The sequence below is a fragment of the Neofelis nebulosa genome, chromosome 2 (genome assembly GCF_028018385.1).
Source record: "Neofelis nebulosa isolate mNeoNeb1 chromosome 2, mNeoNeb1.pri, whole genome shotgun sequence".
Taxonomy (NCBI): Eukaryota; Metazoa; Chordata; class Mammalia; order Carnivora; family Felidae; genus Neofelis; species Neofelis nebulosa.
Window position 1 is genome coordinate 125,978,843 of NC_080783.1, and position 17,461 is coordinate 125,996,303.

At 36.8% G+C, this 17,461-nt stretch overlaps 1 protein-coding gene across 7 annotated transcripts in view; it reads left to right on the top strand.

Annotated features, from left to right (window-relative positions):
- The window catches only part of ST7L (suppression of tumorigenicity 7 like), a 105,443-nt gene that overhangs the window by 48,423 nt on the left and 39,559 nt on the right, over window positions 1–17,461 (top strand). For all 7 annotated transcript variants that reach the window (XM_058716194.1, XM_058716190.1, XM_058716192.1 and 4 more), the window contains exons 12-14: window positions 682–832; window positions 5,620–5,712; window positions 11,372–11,511. In XM_058716194.1, the coding sequence (XP_058572177.1) occupies window positions 682–832; window positions 5,620–5,712; window positions 11,372–11,511 (384 nt within the window). The remainder of the gene's footprint in view (window positions 1–681; window positions 833–5,619; window positions 5,713–11,371; window positions 11,512–17,461) is intronic.

Consider the following 17,461-nt stretch of genomic DNA (forward strand, 5'->3'; position numbering starts at 1 on the left):
TTTAAATGGGTGAAGTGTAAAGTATGTAAATTATGTCTCAATAAAGCTGTTAAAGAAAAACTAAAAAACATGAATACCTTCAATCCAAATTCCTGTATACACTGTTTATATCTCTAATAAAGCATAGTCTTGTTATAGTTATTAACTTAAAAAAATCTGTCTTTCTCATTACATTAGGAAATTCCAGAGAATATAGTGTTTCCTAATAGATATAGTGCTTGCACTCAGTAAATATTAACTTAATTGAACTTATTCACAATTAAGTTCCTCACTTGTAAAATGGGAATAAGAGAAAAAAGAATTCAGTGTCACCACAAAATGTTTCCAAATTTGTATTTTATCATTTTTATACTTAATTTTCTTTTGGAAAAATAGATATTTGCTTTCACATTATTTCCTCAGCTTGAGTTTCTATTTTGTATTTAGCAAGGTCATACATAAGCCATTTATCTCCTTATTTCTGTCTTTAGGGATATTCTGATTTTTGGAATTTGCATATACAAGCATTTTTTATACACATACTATCAGTATGACCTTCTTGTCATCTCAACTAGCTTAATGTGTGTTTTTTTTTAACCAAATGGACTTTATAAAATTTGAGTCTACATTTTTTGTTTGAATGTAACATAATTTAATTTTTCTCTTTTCTGTGGTGTGTTTCTCTGTGTGTCATTTTTCTAGTATTTACTAGAGATGAAGAGTCTAATTTTACCTCCAGAACACATTCTGAAACGAGGTGATAGTGAAGCAATTGCCTATGCTTTCTTCCATCTTCAGCATTGGAAGAGAATAGAAGGTGCTCTGAATCTGTTACAGTGTACGTGGGAAGGCAGTAAGTATTCTCCAAATGTCCCACTAATCTCTCAGACTATTCATTGCATCCACAGGCAGCCCTTTTAAATGAGATTTCTGCGTTTCCCTAAGGATTGGTTTCAAAGTGAACTCAGAGGTGTTTATTTGGTTTATTTGTAGGAGAAATGCATAATGTACTTATACTGATGCCATATTTAGGAAAAGCAGAATGAGAAGTCGTTATGGTATTCTGTCATGTTCATTTAAATTACATATTTGTAAGGAAAGAAAATGAAAACTTACATCCCTTGGTTTATAAGCTTTTTAATGTGGTTGAGTTATTGTTCTAATATTTTTTAAGTTAGACTTTTATTTTCAGATGTATACATCACAAAACTATTTTCCTCACAACCAATATCAAATCTATTCTTTTTTTTCAATCTATTTTTTTTATTGTGGTAAAGTACACATAACATAGAAGTTACTGTTTTAACCATTTTATGTTTTTAATTTAAAAAAATTTTTAAAGATGTTATTTTATTTTTAAGCTCATTTATTTATTTTGAGAGAGAGAGAGTGAGTGGGATAGGGACAGAGAGAGGAGAGAGAATTCCAAGCAGGCTCCTCACTGTTAGTGCAGAGCCTGACGTGGGGCTCGAATTCACAAACCGTGAGATCATGACCTGAAACAAAATCAAGAGTCAGATGCTTAACCGACTGAGCCACCCAGATGCCCCAAGATTTTATTCTTTTTTTTTTTTTAATGTTTATTTATTTTTGAGACAGAGAGAGACAGAGCATGAACGGGGTAGGGTCAGAGAGAGGGAGACACAGAATCCGAAGCAGGTTCCAGGCTGTCAGCACAGAGCCCGATGCAGGGCTCGAACTCATGGACTGTGAGATCATGACCTGAGCCGAAGTCGGACGCTCAACCGACTGAGCCACCCAGGCGCCCCCCCCCCCCCCCCGCAAGATTTTTCTTAATTAATCTCTACACCCAGCGTGGGGCTCAAACATACAACCCCGAAATCAAGAATCACATGCTCCACCCACTGAACCAGCCAGGTGCCCCATTTTAGCCATTTTAAAATGTATAGTTCAGTGACATTATATACATTCACATTGTTGTGCAACCATTACCATCTTCTATTCCCAGAGCATTTTCATCATCCCAGACTGAAATTCTATACCCATTAGATAATGACTCCCCATTCTTCCTTCCTCTCCAGCCCTTGGTAACTATTCTGCTTTCTGTCTCTATAAGTTTGACTAGTCTAGGTATCTTCTGTAGTGAAATTGTACAATCTTTGTCTCATTAAATCAGGCTTACCTCGGGGCGCCTGGGTGGCGCAGTCGGTTAAGCGTCCGACTTCAGCCAGGTCACGATCTTGCGGTCTGTGAGTTCGAGCCCCGCGTCGGGCTCTGGGCTGATGGCTCGGAGCCTGTTTCTGATTCTGTGTCTCCCTCTCTCTCTGACCCTCCCCCGCTCATGCTCTGTCTCTCTCTGTCCCAAAAATAAATAAAAAACGTTGAAAAAAAAATTAAAAAAAAAAAATCAGGCTTACCTCACTGAGCATAATGTTGTAGCATGTGTCAAAAAATCATTACTTCTTAGGGCTGAGTAATCTTCCATTGTATATATACACCATACTTTGTTTATATAGTCATCTGTCAGTGGATATTTGGGTTGTTTCCACCTTTTGGCTATTATGAATAATGCTGCTATGAACATGGGTATACGAATATCTGTTTAAGTTCCTACTTTCAGTTTTTTTGGGTGTATACCTAGAAGTGGAACTGGTAGATTATATAATTCTATGTTCAATGTTTTGAGGAACTGTCATACTATTTTCTATGGCAGCTACACCCATTTACGTTCCACCAGCAATGCACAGGTTTTCACTTTCCCTATATCCTTGTCAACACTTGCCTTTTTTTTTTTTTTCTTTTTTTTTTTTTTTCAACGTTTTTTATTTTTTATTTTTGGGACAGAGAGAGACAGAGCATGAACGGGGGAGGGGCAGAGAGAGAGGGAGACACAGAGTCGGAAACAGGCTCCAGGCTCCGAGCCATCAGCCCAGAGCCTGACGCGGGGCTCGAACTCACGGAGCGCGAGATCGTGACCTGGCTGAAGTCGGACGCTCAACCGACTGCGCCACCCAGGCGCCGCCTTTTTTTTTTTAATAGCCACACTGATGGGTGTGAAGTGGCATATCATTGTGGTTTTGATTTGTATTTTCCTTATAATTAGTGCTGTTGAACATTTTTTAATGTGCTAATTGGCCTTTTGTATATCTTCTTTGGAGAACTAGGTTGTTTTTCAATTAACTACCAGATCTCTTATTTGTAACTTCTTAAAATCATTTAGAAAATGAAAAAGCTTGATCAAAATGTTTTATCAGTTGAATTTTTATAATAATTGTCTTGGAAAGTGCATTTCTGCTACCATTAAAAATTCAAAAATAAATTCAATACTCATTAACTAGAGTTGGTTGATCCCCCTCAGTTCCCAAACTTTGCATTGAGGCACCTTGGGGCGTTGCGGCAAATTCATAAGAGTGCCATGGCATATTTAAAAATTTCAGTGGAAACAACAGTAATACTCATGTGTCAGGCATCATTGTTAGTTCCATGTAGTTCAAGGTTTCACCATTAGGTGGCTCTCCATTGTCTCTTTCTTTTAATGCTGTCATAGCTTTGCAAAGCTCGGTTTTTTATTAGCTGCTGTGATTAAAAGAAGTACCACACACACACACACAAAAATCAGTGTGGAACAGGAAAGTACGATGGCAGTGTCCAATCTGATTCCAAGGTTTGAAAAGGTATTCAGCGCCCAACAGGTACATACATCCCACTAGTAAGAAAAGATGGTTGTTTAAAAATGAAATAATTGGGGGCACCTGGCTGGCCCAGTGAGTAGAGCATGTGACTCTTGATCTTGGGGTTGTAGTTTCAAGCCCCACATGAGGGTAGAGATTACTTTAAAAAATTAAAATATTTTTAAAAAATGAATAATTATTTTTTCCTTTAATTAAAAAAAAATTTTTTTTAATTCACTGTTAAGTTGTTAGCACACAAACCTTTAAAGTTGTTTGGATCCACTACTTAAGTGGAATTGTTATGTTTCTTTCAGCCTAGGGGCATCATAAAAAATTACTGAGACATGAAGGGCACCATGTATCCTTGAGGCAAAGAGAATTTGGGAATCTATGCATTAACTACTTGCTAAGAGTCAGACACTATGCTTACCTCTGACAATATGCAGATTAATGAAATTGGGACTAATAAAACTGAGGAGCACAATGTCTTTGTGTCATTAGGCTTCTTTTTGCTGTCTCTCTAGTAGTCTATAAGCTCCTCAAAGCCTGGTACTCTATCTCATTGATCCTGTGTGTGTCTTCAGTGCCTAATGGTCTGCCTGGCACATAAGAGGTTTTGAATAAGGATGTGACTTACACTGAATTTCATAAATAGTTTTATGAATGATTTTTCTAGTGTTAGCACTGATTTGCTTTGTGACTTTGGACAAATCCCCACTTTTTATTGTGGCAGAACAAAATTCATATTTTGACAAAGGTTTTTTTAAATGTTTATTTATTTATTTTGAGAGAGAGAGACAGAGTGTGAGCAGGGGAGGGGCAGCGAGAGAGGGAGAGAGAATGCCAAGCAGGCTCCATGCTGTCAGCACAGAGCCCGATACCGGGTTTGATCCTGGTATCTCACGAACTGTGAGATCGTGACCTCAGCTGAAATTAAGAGTCGGACACTTAACCAGCTGAGCCACCTATGCACCCCTTGACAAAAGTTTATAGAGCTAAGCACTAAAGGAAAAACAAAACTTAATCACAGTTTTGATGAATACTTAGCTAGTTAAGTAGGTAAACAAAGATTCCCCCTTTAAGAAGTCTTCAAGAGTTGGTGATAATCTAGATCAGGGATAGGTAAATTTTTTTCTGTAAAAAGGCAGATGGTAAATCTTTAGTCTTTGTGAGCCATAGTCTCTGTTACAGCTACCCAACTCTTGTAGCATGAAAGCAGCCTAACATAATATATAAATTAACAAGCAGTTTTAACATCTGTATTCTTTTTTTTTTTTTTTTTTTTTTTTATTTTTGGGACAGAGAGAGACAGAGCATGAACGGGGAAGGGGCAGAGAGAGAGGGAGACACAGAATCGGAAACAGGCTCCAGGCTCCGAGCCATCAGCCCAGAGCCTGACGCGGGGCTCGAACCCACGGACCGCGAGATCGTGACCTGGCTGAAGTCGGACGCTTAACCGACTGCGCCACCCAGGCGCCCCTAACATCTGTATTCTAACAAAATTTTATTTACAAACATAAATAGTGGTCCAGATCTGGCCAAAGGGCCATACTTTGGTGACCTCAGAACTAAATTAAATTCTGCTTGTAGAAAACTTTGGTGACATCTAACACATGAAGTTAGTAGCCATTGGGAACTCTTTCTGGGTTGCCAACAGTCATGGTAACAACAGTGATACATGTTGCAATTTTATGAAGGTTCCTGGTTAAGTCTGTTGTGTTTGTAGTGAGGAGACAGAGGCAAGAAGGACTCAGCAACCTTGTTATCCACTACTCCCTTTAGTTTTATTTCAACCAGACCATTCACTATGCTCTGAATAAATCTTATTCTTCCCCTTATTCCTTCTTTTGCTTCCTTTGTGTCTTTCATCTAAAAGATATCTCTAAAGGAATTAATAAATGCTGTATGAAAATTTTATAAAAATATGTATCCACAGTAGCTTTGATCTGTAGTATGGGATGGAAGTGAGTCTGAATTAAATGTCAAACTATATATTTTTTTTCCTCAGCTTTTAGAATGATTCCATACCCTTTAGAGAAAGGCCATCTATTTTACCCTTACCCCAGCTGCACAGAGACTGCTGATAGAGAGCTATTACCTAGTAAGTAAATATTCTAGTTTTCCTAAACTTAAAAGTAGTTGTGAGATTGTTTTTCATAGTATTTTCTCATGATAAAAGTGCCTTTGGTTGAAATTCAGGATACTGTTTAAAATACTATTTTAGCCATTTCTTTGATGTAGTTGCAAAATTCAGTTCATTCCCATGTATTTTGGGGGTAAAATTCTGTGTTAGATGTGATAAAGAACACAAAAATTGAAGATATTTAAAAGAACAGTCAACTAATAAGCATTTAAAGAAGAAATAATACCATTCATTCACAAACTCTTTTCAGAAAATAAAGGAGGAGGGAACACTGCTCAGCTTATTCTGCGAGACCAGTATGACCCTGATACCAAAACCAAAGACATTACAAGAAAAGAAAACTCTAGAACAATATCCCTCATGAATACAGATACAAATATTAGCAAACTGAATCCAGCCACATATAAAAAGGATTATACTCCATGGCCAAGTGGGATTTACCTCACAAATGCAAGTGGTTTAACATTTGAAAAGGCAATGCATCATGTTATTAGAATAAATGACAGTGGATACAGAGAAAGGGTCTGATAAAAATCCAATGCCCATTCATGGTAAAAATTTTGAAAAAATTAGGAATAAAAGAGAATTTCCTCAACCTGATAAAGAACATCTACAAAAACCCCACAACTGACATCATACTTAAGTGGTGAAAGACTGAATGCTTTCTCCCTAAGTTAGGAATAAGGCAAGGATGTCTGCCCCTCCCACTTCTCTTCAGCATTGTACTAGGGGTCCTAGTCAGTGCAATCAAGCAAGAAAAATAAATAAAAGGCATTCATATTGGAAAGGAAGAAGAAAAACAATCTTTATTCATAGATGACATCATCGTCTATGTAGGAAATCCTAAGAAATTCATAAAAATACTATTAGAACTAATAAGTTCAGCAAAGTTGCAGGATATAATATCAGAATATAAAACTCAGTTGCATATTTAAATACTGGCAGTGAATAAGCAATCCAGAAATGAAATTTAGAAAACATTTCTAATCATAGTGGCATCAAAAAGAAGAAACAATTTAGGAATAATTTGATGAAAGAAGTGCAAAGCTTGTATACTAAAAAAAAAACCTACATAATTTGCTGAGAGAAATTAAAGACAAATCTAAGTAAATGGAGAGGTGTTCCATGTTTATTGATTGGAAGACTCGATATTATTTATATGACAGTTCTCTCCAAATTGATCTATAGATTCAATACAATCCCTATCAAAATTCCAGGAGAGATTTTTGCAGAAATTGACAAGCTGATCCCAAAATTTATATGGGAAGGTAAAAGACTCAGAATTGTCAAAACAGTCTTTACAAAGAATGAAATTGGAGAGACTACACTTTGCAGTTTTAAGAAGAGCAGTCATAGACTTAGGAAGAGAACCAGAAATATGTAGGGTTATGATTGCTGAAAGTCCCACTGAGTCCCTGCTTTCAGGAAGCCAAACTTCTCAAAAGAATGGTCTATATTTATTTGTCTGAGTTGTACTTTTTTTCTGTGAACTGGTAAATTTCTGTTTAACTTTTCTTTTTATGATTTAACCAATAAATAAGCATGCTGAAGGGTGTAAACACTAGCGCCATGTTTCCTTATGTGATATAAACCTGTGCCATAGTTTTTACAGTTCTGGGGCTGTTAGAGCTCAAGTCTAACAAGGAAAGTTGCAGTTTTACAAACGCCAAATTTAGGGAACTGAAAAGTTCAAACAAATAGATGAAAATTTAGGAGAGATTATGGAAGTTGAGTATGCTGATATTTTTCTCCCAGGGTCTTTTATTTTCTTCCGTCCTCTGAGATAATTTACCTGTCTTTTCTTTGAACTCTCAAAGTATTTTGTGAACTTCTTAACCTCCCCCTTCTAGATTGTAAACTTGAAGGCCAGGATTCTCTTTATCATCTCTTTGGGTATTTCTATAATGTTCATCGTGAAAATTGTGTAAATATTTTAATTAGTCAAATTTGTTAATGCATTCTTATAAACATGCTAAGTATATTGTAAGTACTCAACAAAAATATTAAATATTAGCACCTTTTCCTCTTTATCCTACTCCAAACTCCTGAACTGCTTACGAGTTAATACAAAGACTGATAAACAATGTGTTTAGTGCTGTGGGTATGGAATAGATTTTAAGGAAGCTGGAATGGAGAGTGCCTATCTCTCTAAGGTCAGGGATGATTCCTAAATCTGACTTGAATGACTTGAAGAATGGTAAATCCAACATACAGCACAAGGAGCAAGTTTGGGAACAAGAGTCGGGAAAGTAAATAAATTCAGGCTTTGAATATGTTGTATGTGTAACCTTTCACCCATGCCCACACACACGTGTGTGTGCATATGTGTATGCATGCTTAAATATCTTATTACATAATCTGTTTCACACACACATTATATATATACATATTTATATTTCTAAATAATATATGGTTCTAAGATATGTTTATAAGAAATATACATATAGTAAATATATATTATATAAATAGTAAATGTTGTAGGTATTCTTTAGATAAAAGTAATAGAGAGCTGTTTTAAACTTAAAGGGAATTTGTTAGAAGACTGGATTATCTCAAAGAATCCCAAGGCAGCAATTACAGTTGGACCTCAGAAGGGACTAGAACCAGAAACTAGAAGGCTATAAAGATTTCCAGGAGTCAGTTATCTGTATATCTTGATCTCAGGCTGCCTTTTTCAGGCTCTCCTATTCTCACTTTTCTTTTTTTTCCTTCCCTAGTGCCATCTCCTTTTTGTATGAGCTCTCCTTTCTGCTTCTCTCAGTGTGTCTGCTTCATTTTTATATCTTTCTCTTTGTAGTTTGGCTTTCCCTTCTTAGACACTCATGTAGCCAAACTTGATGCCCCTACATCGCTCTAGTTTACATGTCATCAGTTCAGGCAAATAGTACAGTATGAATAATAACTCAATCCTGCCTGTAAAACTTCTGGGAGACAGAATCAGATGCTGACAGAATCAGAATCCATGTGTTTATTCCTGGTTCATTTAGCTGTGGGCTAGGGACAGGGTCAGGTTGTGTAAACAAAATTGCCAGGGGTTCTGATACCTTTCTCTTGACATCTCTCTACCTCACCAAACCAACTTGGTAGTCATCATTTCCTAGCTATGAATGAGATCACTAAGGGAAACTGTAGAGTGAGAAGTAAGCTAAGAGCAGAACCATGGGGGCACAAAAATGTTGAAGGAATGGGTGGCTGATAAGGAGTCTGGAAGATTCAGTGAAGTAGTGGTCAGGGACAGGACAAGAACCAGAACTAGATAGGCTAGGAACTAAAAAGAGGGGAAAAAATCCAAGTGAGGAGGAGTATCTGATACCAAGGAAGGTGATTCCTGAGAAGAATCCATTGACTTCAGCAATTAGAATGTCATTAGTGAGAGAAATTTTATTTTCTTTCCTAGGATGGTGCTGGTAGTAGTTGCTCTTGTTGTTTTCCATTTTAACAGAAATAAGGCAAAAGAATAAATCTTTGATTATGGAACATCAATATGCAAGAGTATATTATATTAGGTTAATACATTTAGCCTAAAATACCCCTCCCCAAAATTATAAAGGTTGCCTGATATAAGGCCAATTTTACATAGTAATATGAATAAAGTCAGGGTTTTTCGCACGTGTTGCCAGAGTCCCAGCCTATAAGAACAGAGAGTTTGCTTTTTGGCAGGCCTTGATTATTTCTAGGGTACTTAGACATTTGCAAATTCCAGGAGGTAGGAGAAGAGGGATATGCTGGGGTCTTTGTTTGGTTATATTGTTTGTTCTGAGAATATTTGTCTGTGTCTGACTGTGGTAGAATGAACAAATTTTTAATAATGTGGAGTTCTAATACCCAGGAGTACTTAATGTTTTTTGTTTTCAATTCTCCTTCAACCTTGATATGACTTACAACATTCTGGAATTTGCTTATGAACCTCATAAGCTCAGACTTGAACTATTCCCTTAGTTCACATAGCTATTTAGTTGTCTTTTATGCCTCCTGATAAATTCTTCTCTACAAGCCAGTGATGAAATTTGAACTTTACTTCCAAGGGAGTGTTTCTGTACTAGTCATCCATTATATTGATGTATTAGCCAAACATTGACTGACAAGTGAATCTACAGAAAGCCATCCAAAAAGAAAAACTTAAGTCTCTCCTATAGTATAAAAATTTCATATTTTAGGAGATTATCTTACTAAAGCTATATAGTTTTCTGCCTTATAAAGTGGAAATAATATCTATCTCTTAGGGAAATTGGGAAAAAATCAAACTAATGTAAATTAAAGCACTTTGTGAGCCATAAAATGCCATACAGTTTAATTAACTTTATTAATGTTGCCATCTGTCACATAATAAGAGTATTAGTGACCATTGGTATATTTAAGTGTTCCCTGTCTTTGCAAGTACGATGGTTTGCCTCTCTTGGTTTGCTGGAAGAAGTTGTCTTCTCATGGCTGAGGGACAGGGCAAAAGGGACTGCTGGTTTTTTGGGTGCTGAAAGTTCAATGTTGTCCGTAGCTTCTAATGTTTCTAACGTTTTTAAAAAGTTCAGATTTGGTGTGTTTCTACTTTAAAAGTGATTCAAGCCTCTGGAAATTTTCTGGATTTTTAATGAGTTTGGTTTTTGGCATATTCTTTCAGAGTATAGTATAAGACATAAAAAATATGGCTACCAAAGGAAACTTAGGTGTAATCTTCTCTGTGAATCATTATGTTTAAAAAAGTGAAATTTATAGCTGACCTTGATTCAGCACTGAATTAGTCATCCCTTACTTATGTAGGATATTACATCAGGAATTCCTGGGTTTGTGTCCAGCCCTGAGCAGTCAACTTACTGGACTAATGAAGTCCCAGAATAGCTCTCAGTTTAACAGATGTTTATTGAGCACCTACTATGTGCCAAGCATGGTAATAGGCTCATCAGCATTGGTATGCAGGTATTTTCAATCAAATTTCAAATAAGATATAAATGCTTGAATACTGTTAGTAATGAAATATCCAGTCTTTAGAAAAATAATCCCTGATTTAATGTGTGAATGTGGTAAAAGAAGACAGGGTACTTGGTTTATGATCAGAATCCTAGGGCTTTGGTGTTCTAGTTCAGGTTTTATAGTGCTCTATGAAATGCTACAGATAGAACATTTATTAATAACTGGGTAAAATTGTGGTTCTGGGAAATCTGCAACCACACATCTGTCTCTCGATTCTGTACTTGTCTCTGAGCTCCTAAAGAACAAGAATTATAACAACTCACATTTAGTAAGGACTTACAGTGTTCATCATAACAACTCCATAGCAACTATGAGAGGGTTTAGCAACTTATTCAAGATCACACAGCTAATAAGTGACAAAGCTCTTTTTCAAAAGCACCTCAGCATGACTTTACAATTAATGTTCTTTCCCACGATGCCATCCTGTTCTTAGTCCCCAGCACAGTCATCTGGCTCCGTAGATAGGCTGTTGATGCTGGAATAAATAATGAATAACTCTCTTCTATCTTGCTACCCCGAGATGCCTTGTTCTTTTAAAAAAAAAAAAGATTTTCCTTTTTAGTTTTAAAAAATAAACTTTGTTTGAAAACATTAAAACTGGCTTACACTGTATTCTTAAATAAAATCCATTTCAACCTTTTCTCCCTTGCAGCCTTTCATCATGTTTCTGTTTACCCAAAGAAGGAGCTTCCTTTTTTCATCCATTTCACAGCAGGACTGTGTTCTTCTACAGCAATGATAGCTCTTCTCACACACCAGTTTCCTGAAATCATGGGTGTTTTTGCTAAAGCTGTAAGTATGATCTCAAGGACTTGTGTAGAGTATTTGTAAAACACACAAGAAACCATCTCTGATCTGTTTGTGCTAAGCCAGTTGATCAGTGGAAGATGTTTGTTATAGTAAATTACAGGAACTGATTTGTAAAGTTGCTGCCATAAATATGTCAAACATAAGTTTCTTGGTGACTTGAGCTATATTTTTGTTGCTTAAAAATTTAAAGACTACAATGGTGTAACATTATACAGTTGGTCTTTGTAGATCACTTTTGGTGGTAGACACAGCACTTGTTACTAGCTGAGGAATAATCCAACTCTTTTAAATGCTTTCTTTTTGGCATTTAAAAAAATTCCCTATTTTGTAAACAAATTTTGATTTTTCCATTTAAATGAAATCATCAGTTGTAAGGTTTGCTGATGGAGAATAAGTAGGTAAGATGGTACAGATGCGACATTTGCCCTGAGTACAGAATACGCTTCTTTACTCAAAGCTTCTCCCTGTTGTATCTTCATGTTCTTATTGACTTTCCCCAATCTTGGGTGTAAAACCGTGTATAGACCTTTAGTTTCATTTTTGTCCTTCAATTTTGAACTACTTCCCCATTTCCTGACCCAGGTCCAGAAAGTACTTGATATTAGAGAGAGTATCCCATGATTATTTACTCTTCTACATAAAGTTAGTAATTAGTGGCACTGGCTTAAAGTAAAATTACCAAAGATAAGTCCCTTTGAGTCTCTGAGCCTTTAAAAAAATGTGTCTCTCTTGTACATCTTGGCATTTTTACCAGGTAATAATAGTTCAAACCCAAAAGGAAAATGCTAATTCATTCCAGTCCCAGATCAAAAAGCATTGAGAACTGTAGAAACACTGGCCCTTACTCGGTAATGTAATTTCTATATTTTTCTCTATATGCCTCCATTTTGACTCTCTGTTTCCTCACAATTTCTTTTTCTGCCTTAAGAACAGTTTATTTTGTGCCTTAAAGATCAGTTGGTTTTCTTTTGGCACCAGTAGTAAAAGCACTGGTTTCCCTTTTTCCCTGAAGGTCAACTGTATAATGTGTTAACTTGCCACTGGCTGTAGGCCTAGGAGTCTGCGACTGCACTTGATTCTGGGTCAGTCTTCAAGGGGAATGACTTCCCACTGTTGTTCAGGGAGTATAGATATTTGGGTTGGAAACGGACTATTTCCTTTTAGTGTAAAAGGGAAGTGTAGTGATCATACCATAACTGTTATTCGCAGTGGTGCTGCCTAGGGAGTGAGTGCATCTCAAACTGAAATGACCTTACTGTGTAATCTGGCATGGAAAAAGTTGACTAGAAAAGGAATCCTGTCCATTTAACAACTGGAAAAATATATGCAGCTGTGTATTTGAGATCACAGGCGAGCAGTGGAAAACTCCTTGGGTTTCTCTCAGGGCAGTGGGGAAAAGATAAAATTGAGTGAGGAGCAAGATCTAGAATCTGGAATCGATAGGTAGCAATTGTTAGTAGTATACTTCCAGCTAAAAATAATGTGGAGTGTACTCACTATCTGTTCTGTCCATTCATGTTAGTATATAGTGTCTGTCTTTACCTGAGACATTGCTGATGGCACCGGAAGAGCCTTTAAGATTACATAGCACAAGCTCCTTAGCACTCTTCTAGAAGAGTCTGAGAATGAATAATTATGTATTTTAAAGTGGACACTTTTTTTTAGACCAAAAGTTATTAATTTACTGTGATTCTAGTTAGTGAACAATAAATAGGCATTTATTTACTATCTTTTGATATTTGTATGGTTGGTGGTATATAGTGAAAAATGTGCCTCACAGCAAACTTTTATAGCCACATTTTATCCTCTGGCCTTTACATGCACATTTTAAGTTCCTAAAAGCTAACTATTTACTGAAAGTACCTGGAAATCGGGGCGCCTGGGTGGCTCAGTCGGTTAAGTGGCTGACTTCAGCTCAGGTCATGATCTCTCGGTCCGTGAGTTCGAGCCCCGCGTCGGGCTCCGTGCTGACAGCTCAGAGCTTGGAGCCTGTTTCGGATTCTGTGTCTCCCTCTCTCTGACCCTCCCCCATTCATGCTTTGTCTCTGTCTCAAAAATAAATAAACGTTAAAAAAATTAAAAAAAAAAAAAAAAGTACCTGGAAATCAATATTTGGTATGCTGCAGTATCAAAGTCAGGTTTCATTGAAGACTTTATGGAAAATTATTACATAAGGGCCATCCCCATCTTATGAACACAACGTATAAATGCCGAACAGCCAATCAGCCAGCAACGGAGCTGGAGGCTCAAATTCTACTTCTTCACCTCTTAATATAGTGTGGTCTATGGAGTAGGAACGTCACCATCACCCAGAGTGGTCTATGTGGTAGGAACATCACCATCACCCAGGAGCTTGTTAGAAAGACATAGCCTCAGGTACCACTCCACACGTCCTGAATCTGCTTTTTAACATGGCCCCCAGGTGATCCTATATGCACATTTAAAATCTAAGAAGCCTTGCTCTCCTCTACCCCCATAGGAGGAATGTAGATTGCTTGGATAGTGCCACTTTTTTGAGGTAGAGAAGGGGGGCAGCATTGCAGAATGGTGATGAGCATAGGTTCTGGAGCCAAACTGCTTTGCTTTGAGTTCCAGCCTGACATTTACTGTCTGTGCAACTTCAGATAAGTTACTTAACCATTTCTCCCCCTCATCGTGAAATGAGAGTAGTACTACCTCATGGGTTTTTGTGAGGGTTAAAGGGGAGTGTTACTGTTGTTGTCACCTGTCATGGTCATCATTATCACCAAAGTGCAGCTGTAGTGAAGAATACTTCACGCTGCGGGAGTCATGTCCCAATAGTACATTCAAAATGTGTTTCCCACAGAAATTGTAGTATAAATGGTGGTTATATGTCATTTAAACAAGACTGTCAGTACCATACTGCTGGTACACTATGTGTATTTGTACCACCAAAAGGGGAGAAATGTTTCAGATTCTAGGAGCTGGCAAACTGCCTCGTAGAACAGAAACTATTGGTCAATTGCAAACTGCCTATGTTAGGGTTTTCAATTAAGTCATATATTTGATAGCCAAATATAGTGGAACTCAATCTATTTAGGAAGGCAAAACAATTTAAGAAAATTTCCTAAATTTCTTCCATTGTTGTCATGGTCCCCTCCTCATCTAATATATATTTTTGTTTTAGCTCACATGCTAGAGTAATTTACTTTGAATTTGTTAAAATACATTTGTTACAAAAATTGCTTTTTTTGTGAAGCAAGGCACTACAGATTAATGATTTTTAATAGCCCCACTGTATATCAGATTGAGATAAATGGAAGGGAATGAACTAGAATGGTTAGTGGTTTTAGTGCCTGGTTGTTGTTGTTTTGTTTTTTGTTTTTGTTTTTGTTTTTTTTTTGCATGGTATAAAGCTATATGGAATAAGACTTCAGTGTCAGCAAGTTAGGACTTTTTTCTTGTTTTTTTTTCCTGGCTGAGATGAAAACCAAGCCTGACATTCGACATAGAGCAATAATAATAATAAAAAAATGCATAAGTCCCTGGAGATGTGGAATGTGCTGATATCAGAGCCGATATTCTCCAAGGCCAGAATTCCTGAAAAAGGAAAAATTGCTTTTAAGTGGTAGGTCATTTTCTCACCTGCTTTGAAGCCTGCTGGGTTAAATATGAGAGTTCAAAGTAAGGGTAGCCAGCAAACCAAATGAACTGGAATCTGATTCTGCTTATCTGAAAGGAGCTTCTTTATTTAAGAGCAGCACTGCCCTCTCCTTAGAGAACCAATCTTCATCTACTCTGGCCCCTTTCATTTCTCTCTTGCAAGAAAAGCTTTCTTCTTAGTAAGCCTTGGGAGGGCGTTATCACAGCAGTGAAGACTAAAGATGGTCTTTGGGGATTTCACTAACTTGCTGATGAATTCAGGCTTGTGGCATGTGACTTTAGTACTTTGAATTCAGAAGTGTGTTTGAATATAAAAATCCCTAGTTGGGTTTTAACTAAATAGGATAGCCTTTGCAACTTGGCAGAAAAAGGTGTTAGTGGGTAAAGACAGGAATAAAAAAGATTCCCAAATAAATTGTTTGTTTCACTAAAGCAAACCTCTGTTGAAATCTGTTTCACTGAACACATATTGTAGCTGTGCTGAGGTGGGAATGGGCCCTGTTTCCACATATTTTTACTAATCTTTATGTGGGAAAATGTGGTTGGACATGCCAGTGATGAATTTCTGAGCAACTCATAATTGGCTGGCTCCACTGTAACTAGGGCCTAACAATCTGCTTGATTAATTCTTTAAGGACTACATTAGCCAAGTTGCATGATTTCCAAAGATATAGAAGGTCAGATGTTATACTAACAAAAGACCTTTCTACAGAATGTCTCACTGGGATTTCTTCAGCCCCTTCCCAAAAATAATTAATATTTTTCTCCCCAAATTACATTTTTAAGAATAATAAGCAGAAATAAATGGCCAAGTGTGTTTTACTGAATAGTGATCAAAACTTTGGAGGTTTGTACACTATTCTCATGTTTTTTTCCAGGGCAAAGATCATCCTCGTAACTAGGGAAGTTGGTGGATAATTATAACTTTATATTGAGAAACATACTGGTAGAAAAAAATATATTATTTTTAAAGGTTCCTAATTTTCCATTGTCATAACAAGGGACATGAAATCTGTTCATAGGTGAAAGTAATTTTTTATATTCTCCATCTGACTTCATTCATAATGAAAACCTATGATAGTTACATCCCTCTTTCTTAAGTAGGGTCACATTCAGAAATTCAACCGACAAGGAAAATAAGTCTCTTTACTTTGTTTGAAAATGGATTATTTTTCAAAGCTTTGAGACTTCTTTCGTTCCTAAGAACTGACATGGCTTTTAAAACATTTTTGAATTGTAACCAAGCTTATATTCGCATAAAATATTGTTCTGTAACCATGCTATTTCTACAGTAATATATCTGAGGTATTTCCCAGAGATTATACTGATAATAAAGGAGCCCATTGTGTGACAGGTCAAAAAATGTTAAATGTTTTTATTTTTGTTTCTTTGCTAGTGCCACTGAAGTCTTTATTTGGGCAATCTAGCATGTTCCAATTTTGATTTTCTTAATAAATAGGGGTATTTCTAGCAAGGGAAAAGATGTTCTCTACTTCCACTAACGGCATTTCTCATGCTTCATTCTCATTGCTCCCCTTCAAAAAGAACCAGACTGAGAAGTTTGTGAAATCACTGATGTTCTTCTTTATCCATATTTTCTGAGTACTAAATTCTTCTTTTCAAAGGCAGGAAAAAAAAGAATAAAAGTTAATGTACTTTTTTTTTAAAATGCTTATTTATTTTTAAGAGAGAGAGAGAGAGAGAGAGAGAGAGACAGAGCGTGAGTGGGGGAGAGACAGAGAGGGAGACACAGAATCTGAAGCAGGCTTCAGGCTCTGAGCTGTCATCACAGAGCCCAACACGGGGCTTGAACTCACAAACTGCAAGATCATTACCTGAGCCAAAGTTGGATGCCCAACCAACTGAGCTACCCAGGTGCCCTGGCAATGTGCTTTTTAATGCATGTCTGTATTCCTTTCTCCAGGGTTTAATTCAGTTTTGAAGTTTATGGAAAGCACTCTCTTTCCCAATTAACATGTGCCTGTCAAGTATGAAGTTCACAAAAGCTCACCCTGAATTTATTTGGCAGTATATTTAATCATCCTTTCCCCCTGAAAGTGAACATCTCAATGCCAAAGTTTAGAACATCCTGTCACTAACTGCTGCTGATCTATTGATTGCTTAATCATTAGCACTTGGGGCAAAGTGGACTGCATAACAGTTTTTGGAAGAGCTGCGCCTAAATATTGATGTAAATTGCTCACTCCAAACCCATTACATGAGTGATATTAAAATTCATGTTAGGAAACCTACTGATTTTTCTTTCAGAAAACATCTTTGTTTTTTGCAGACCCAGCATAGTCCTCTA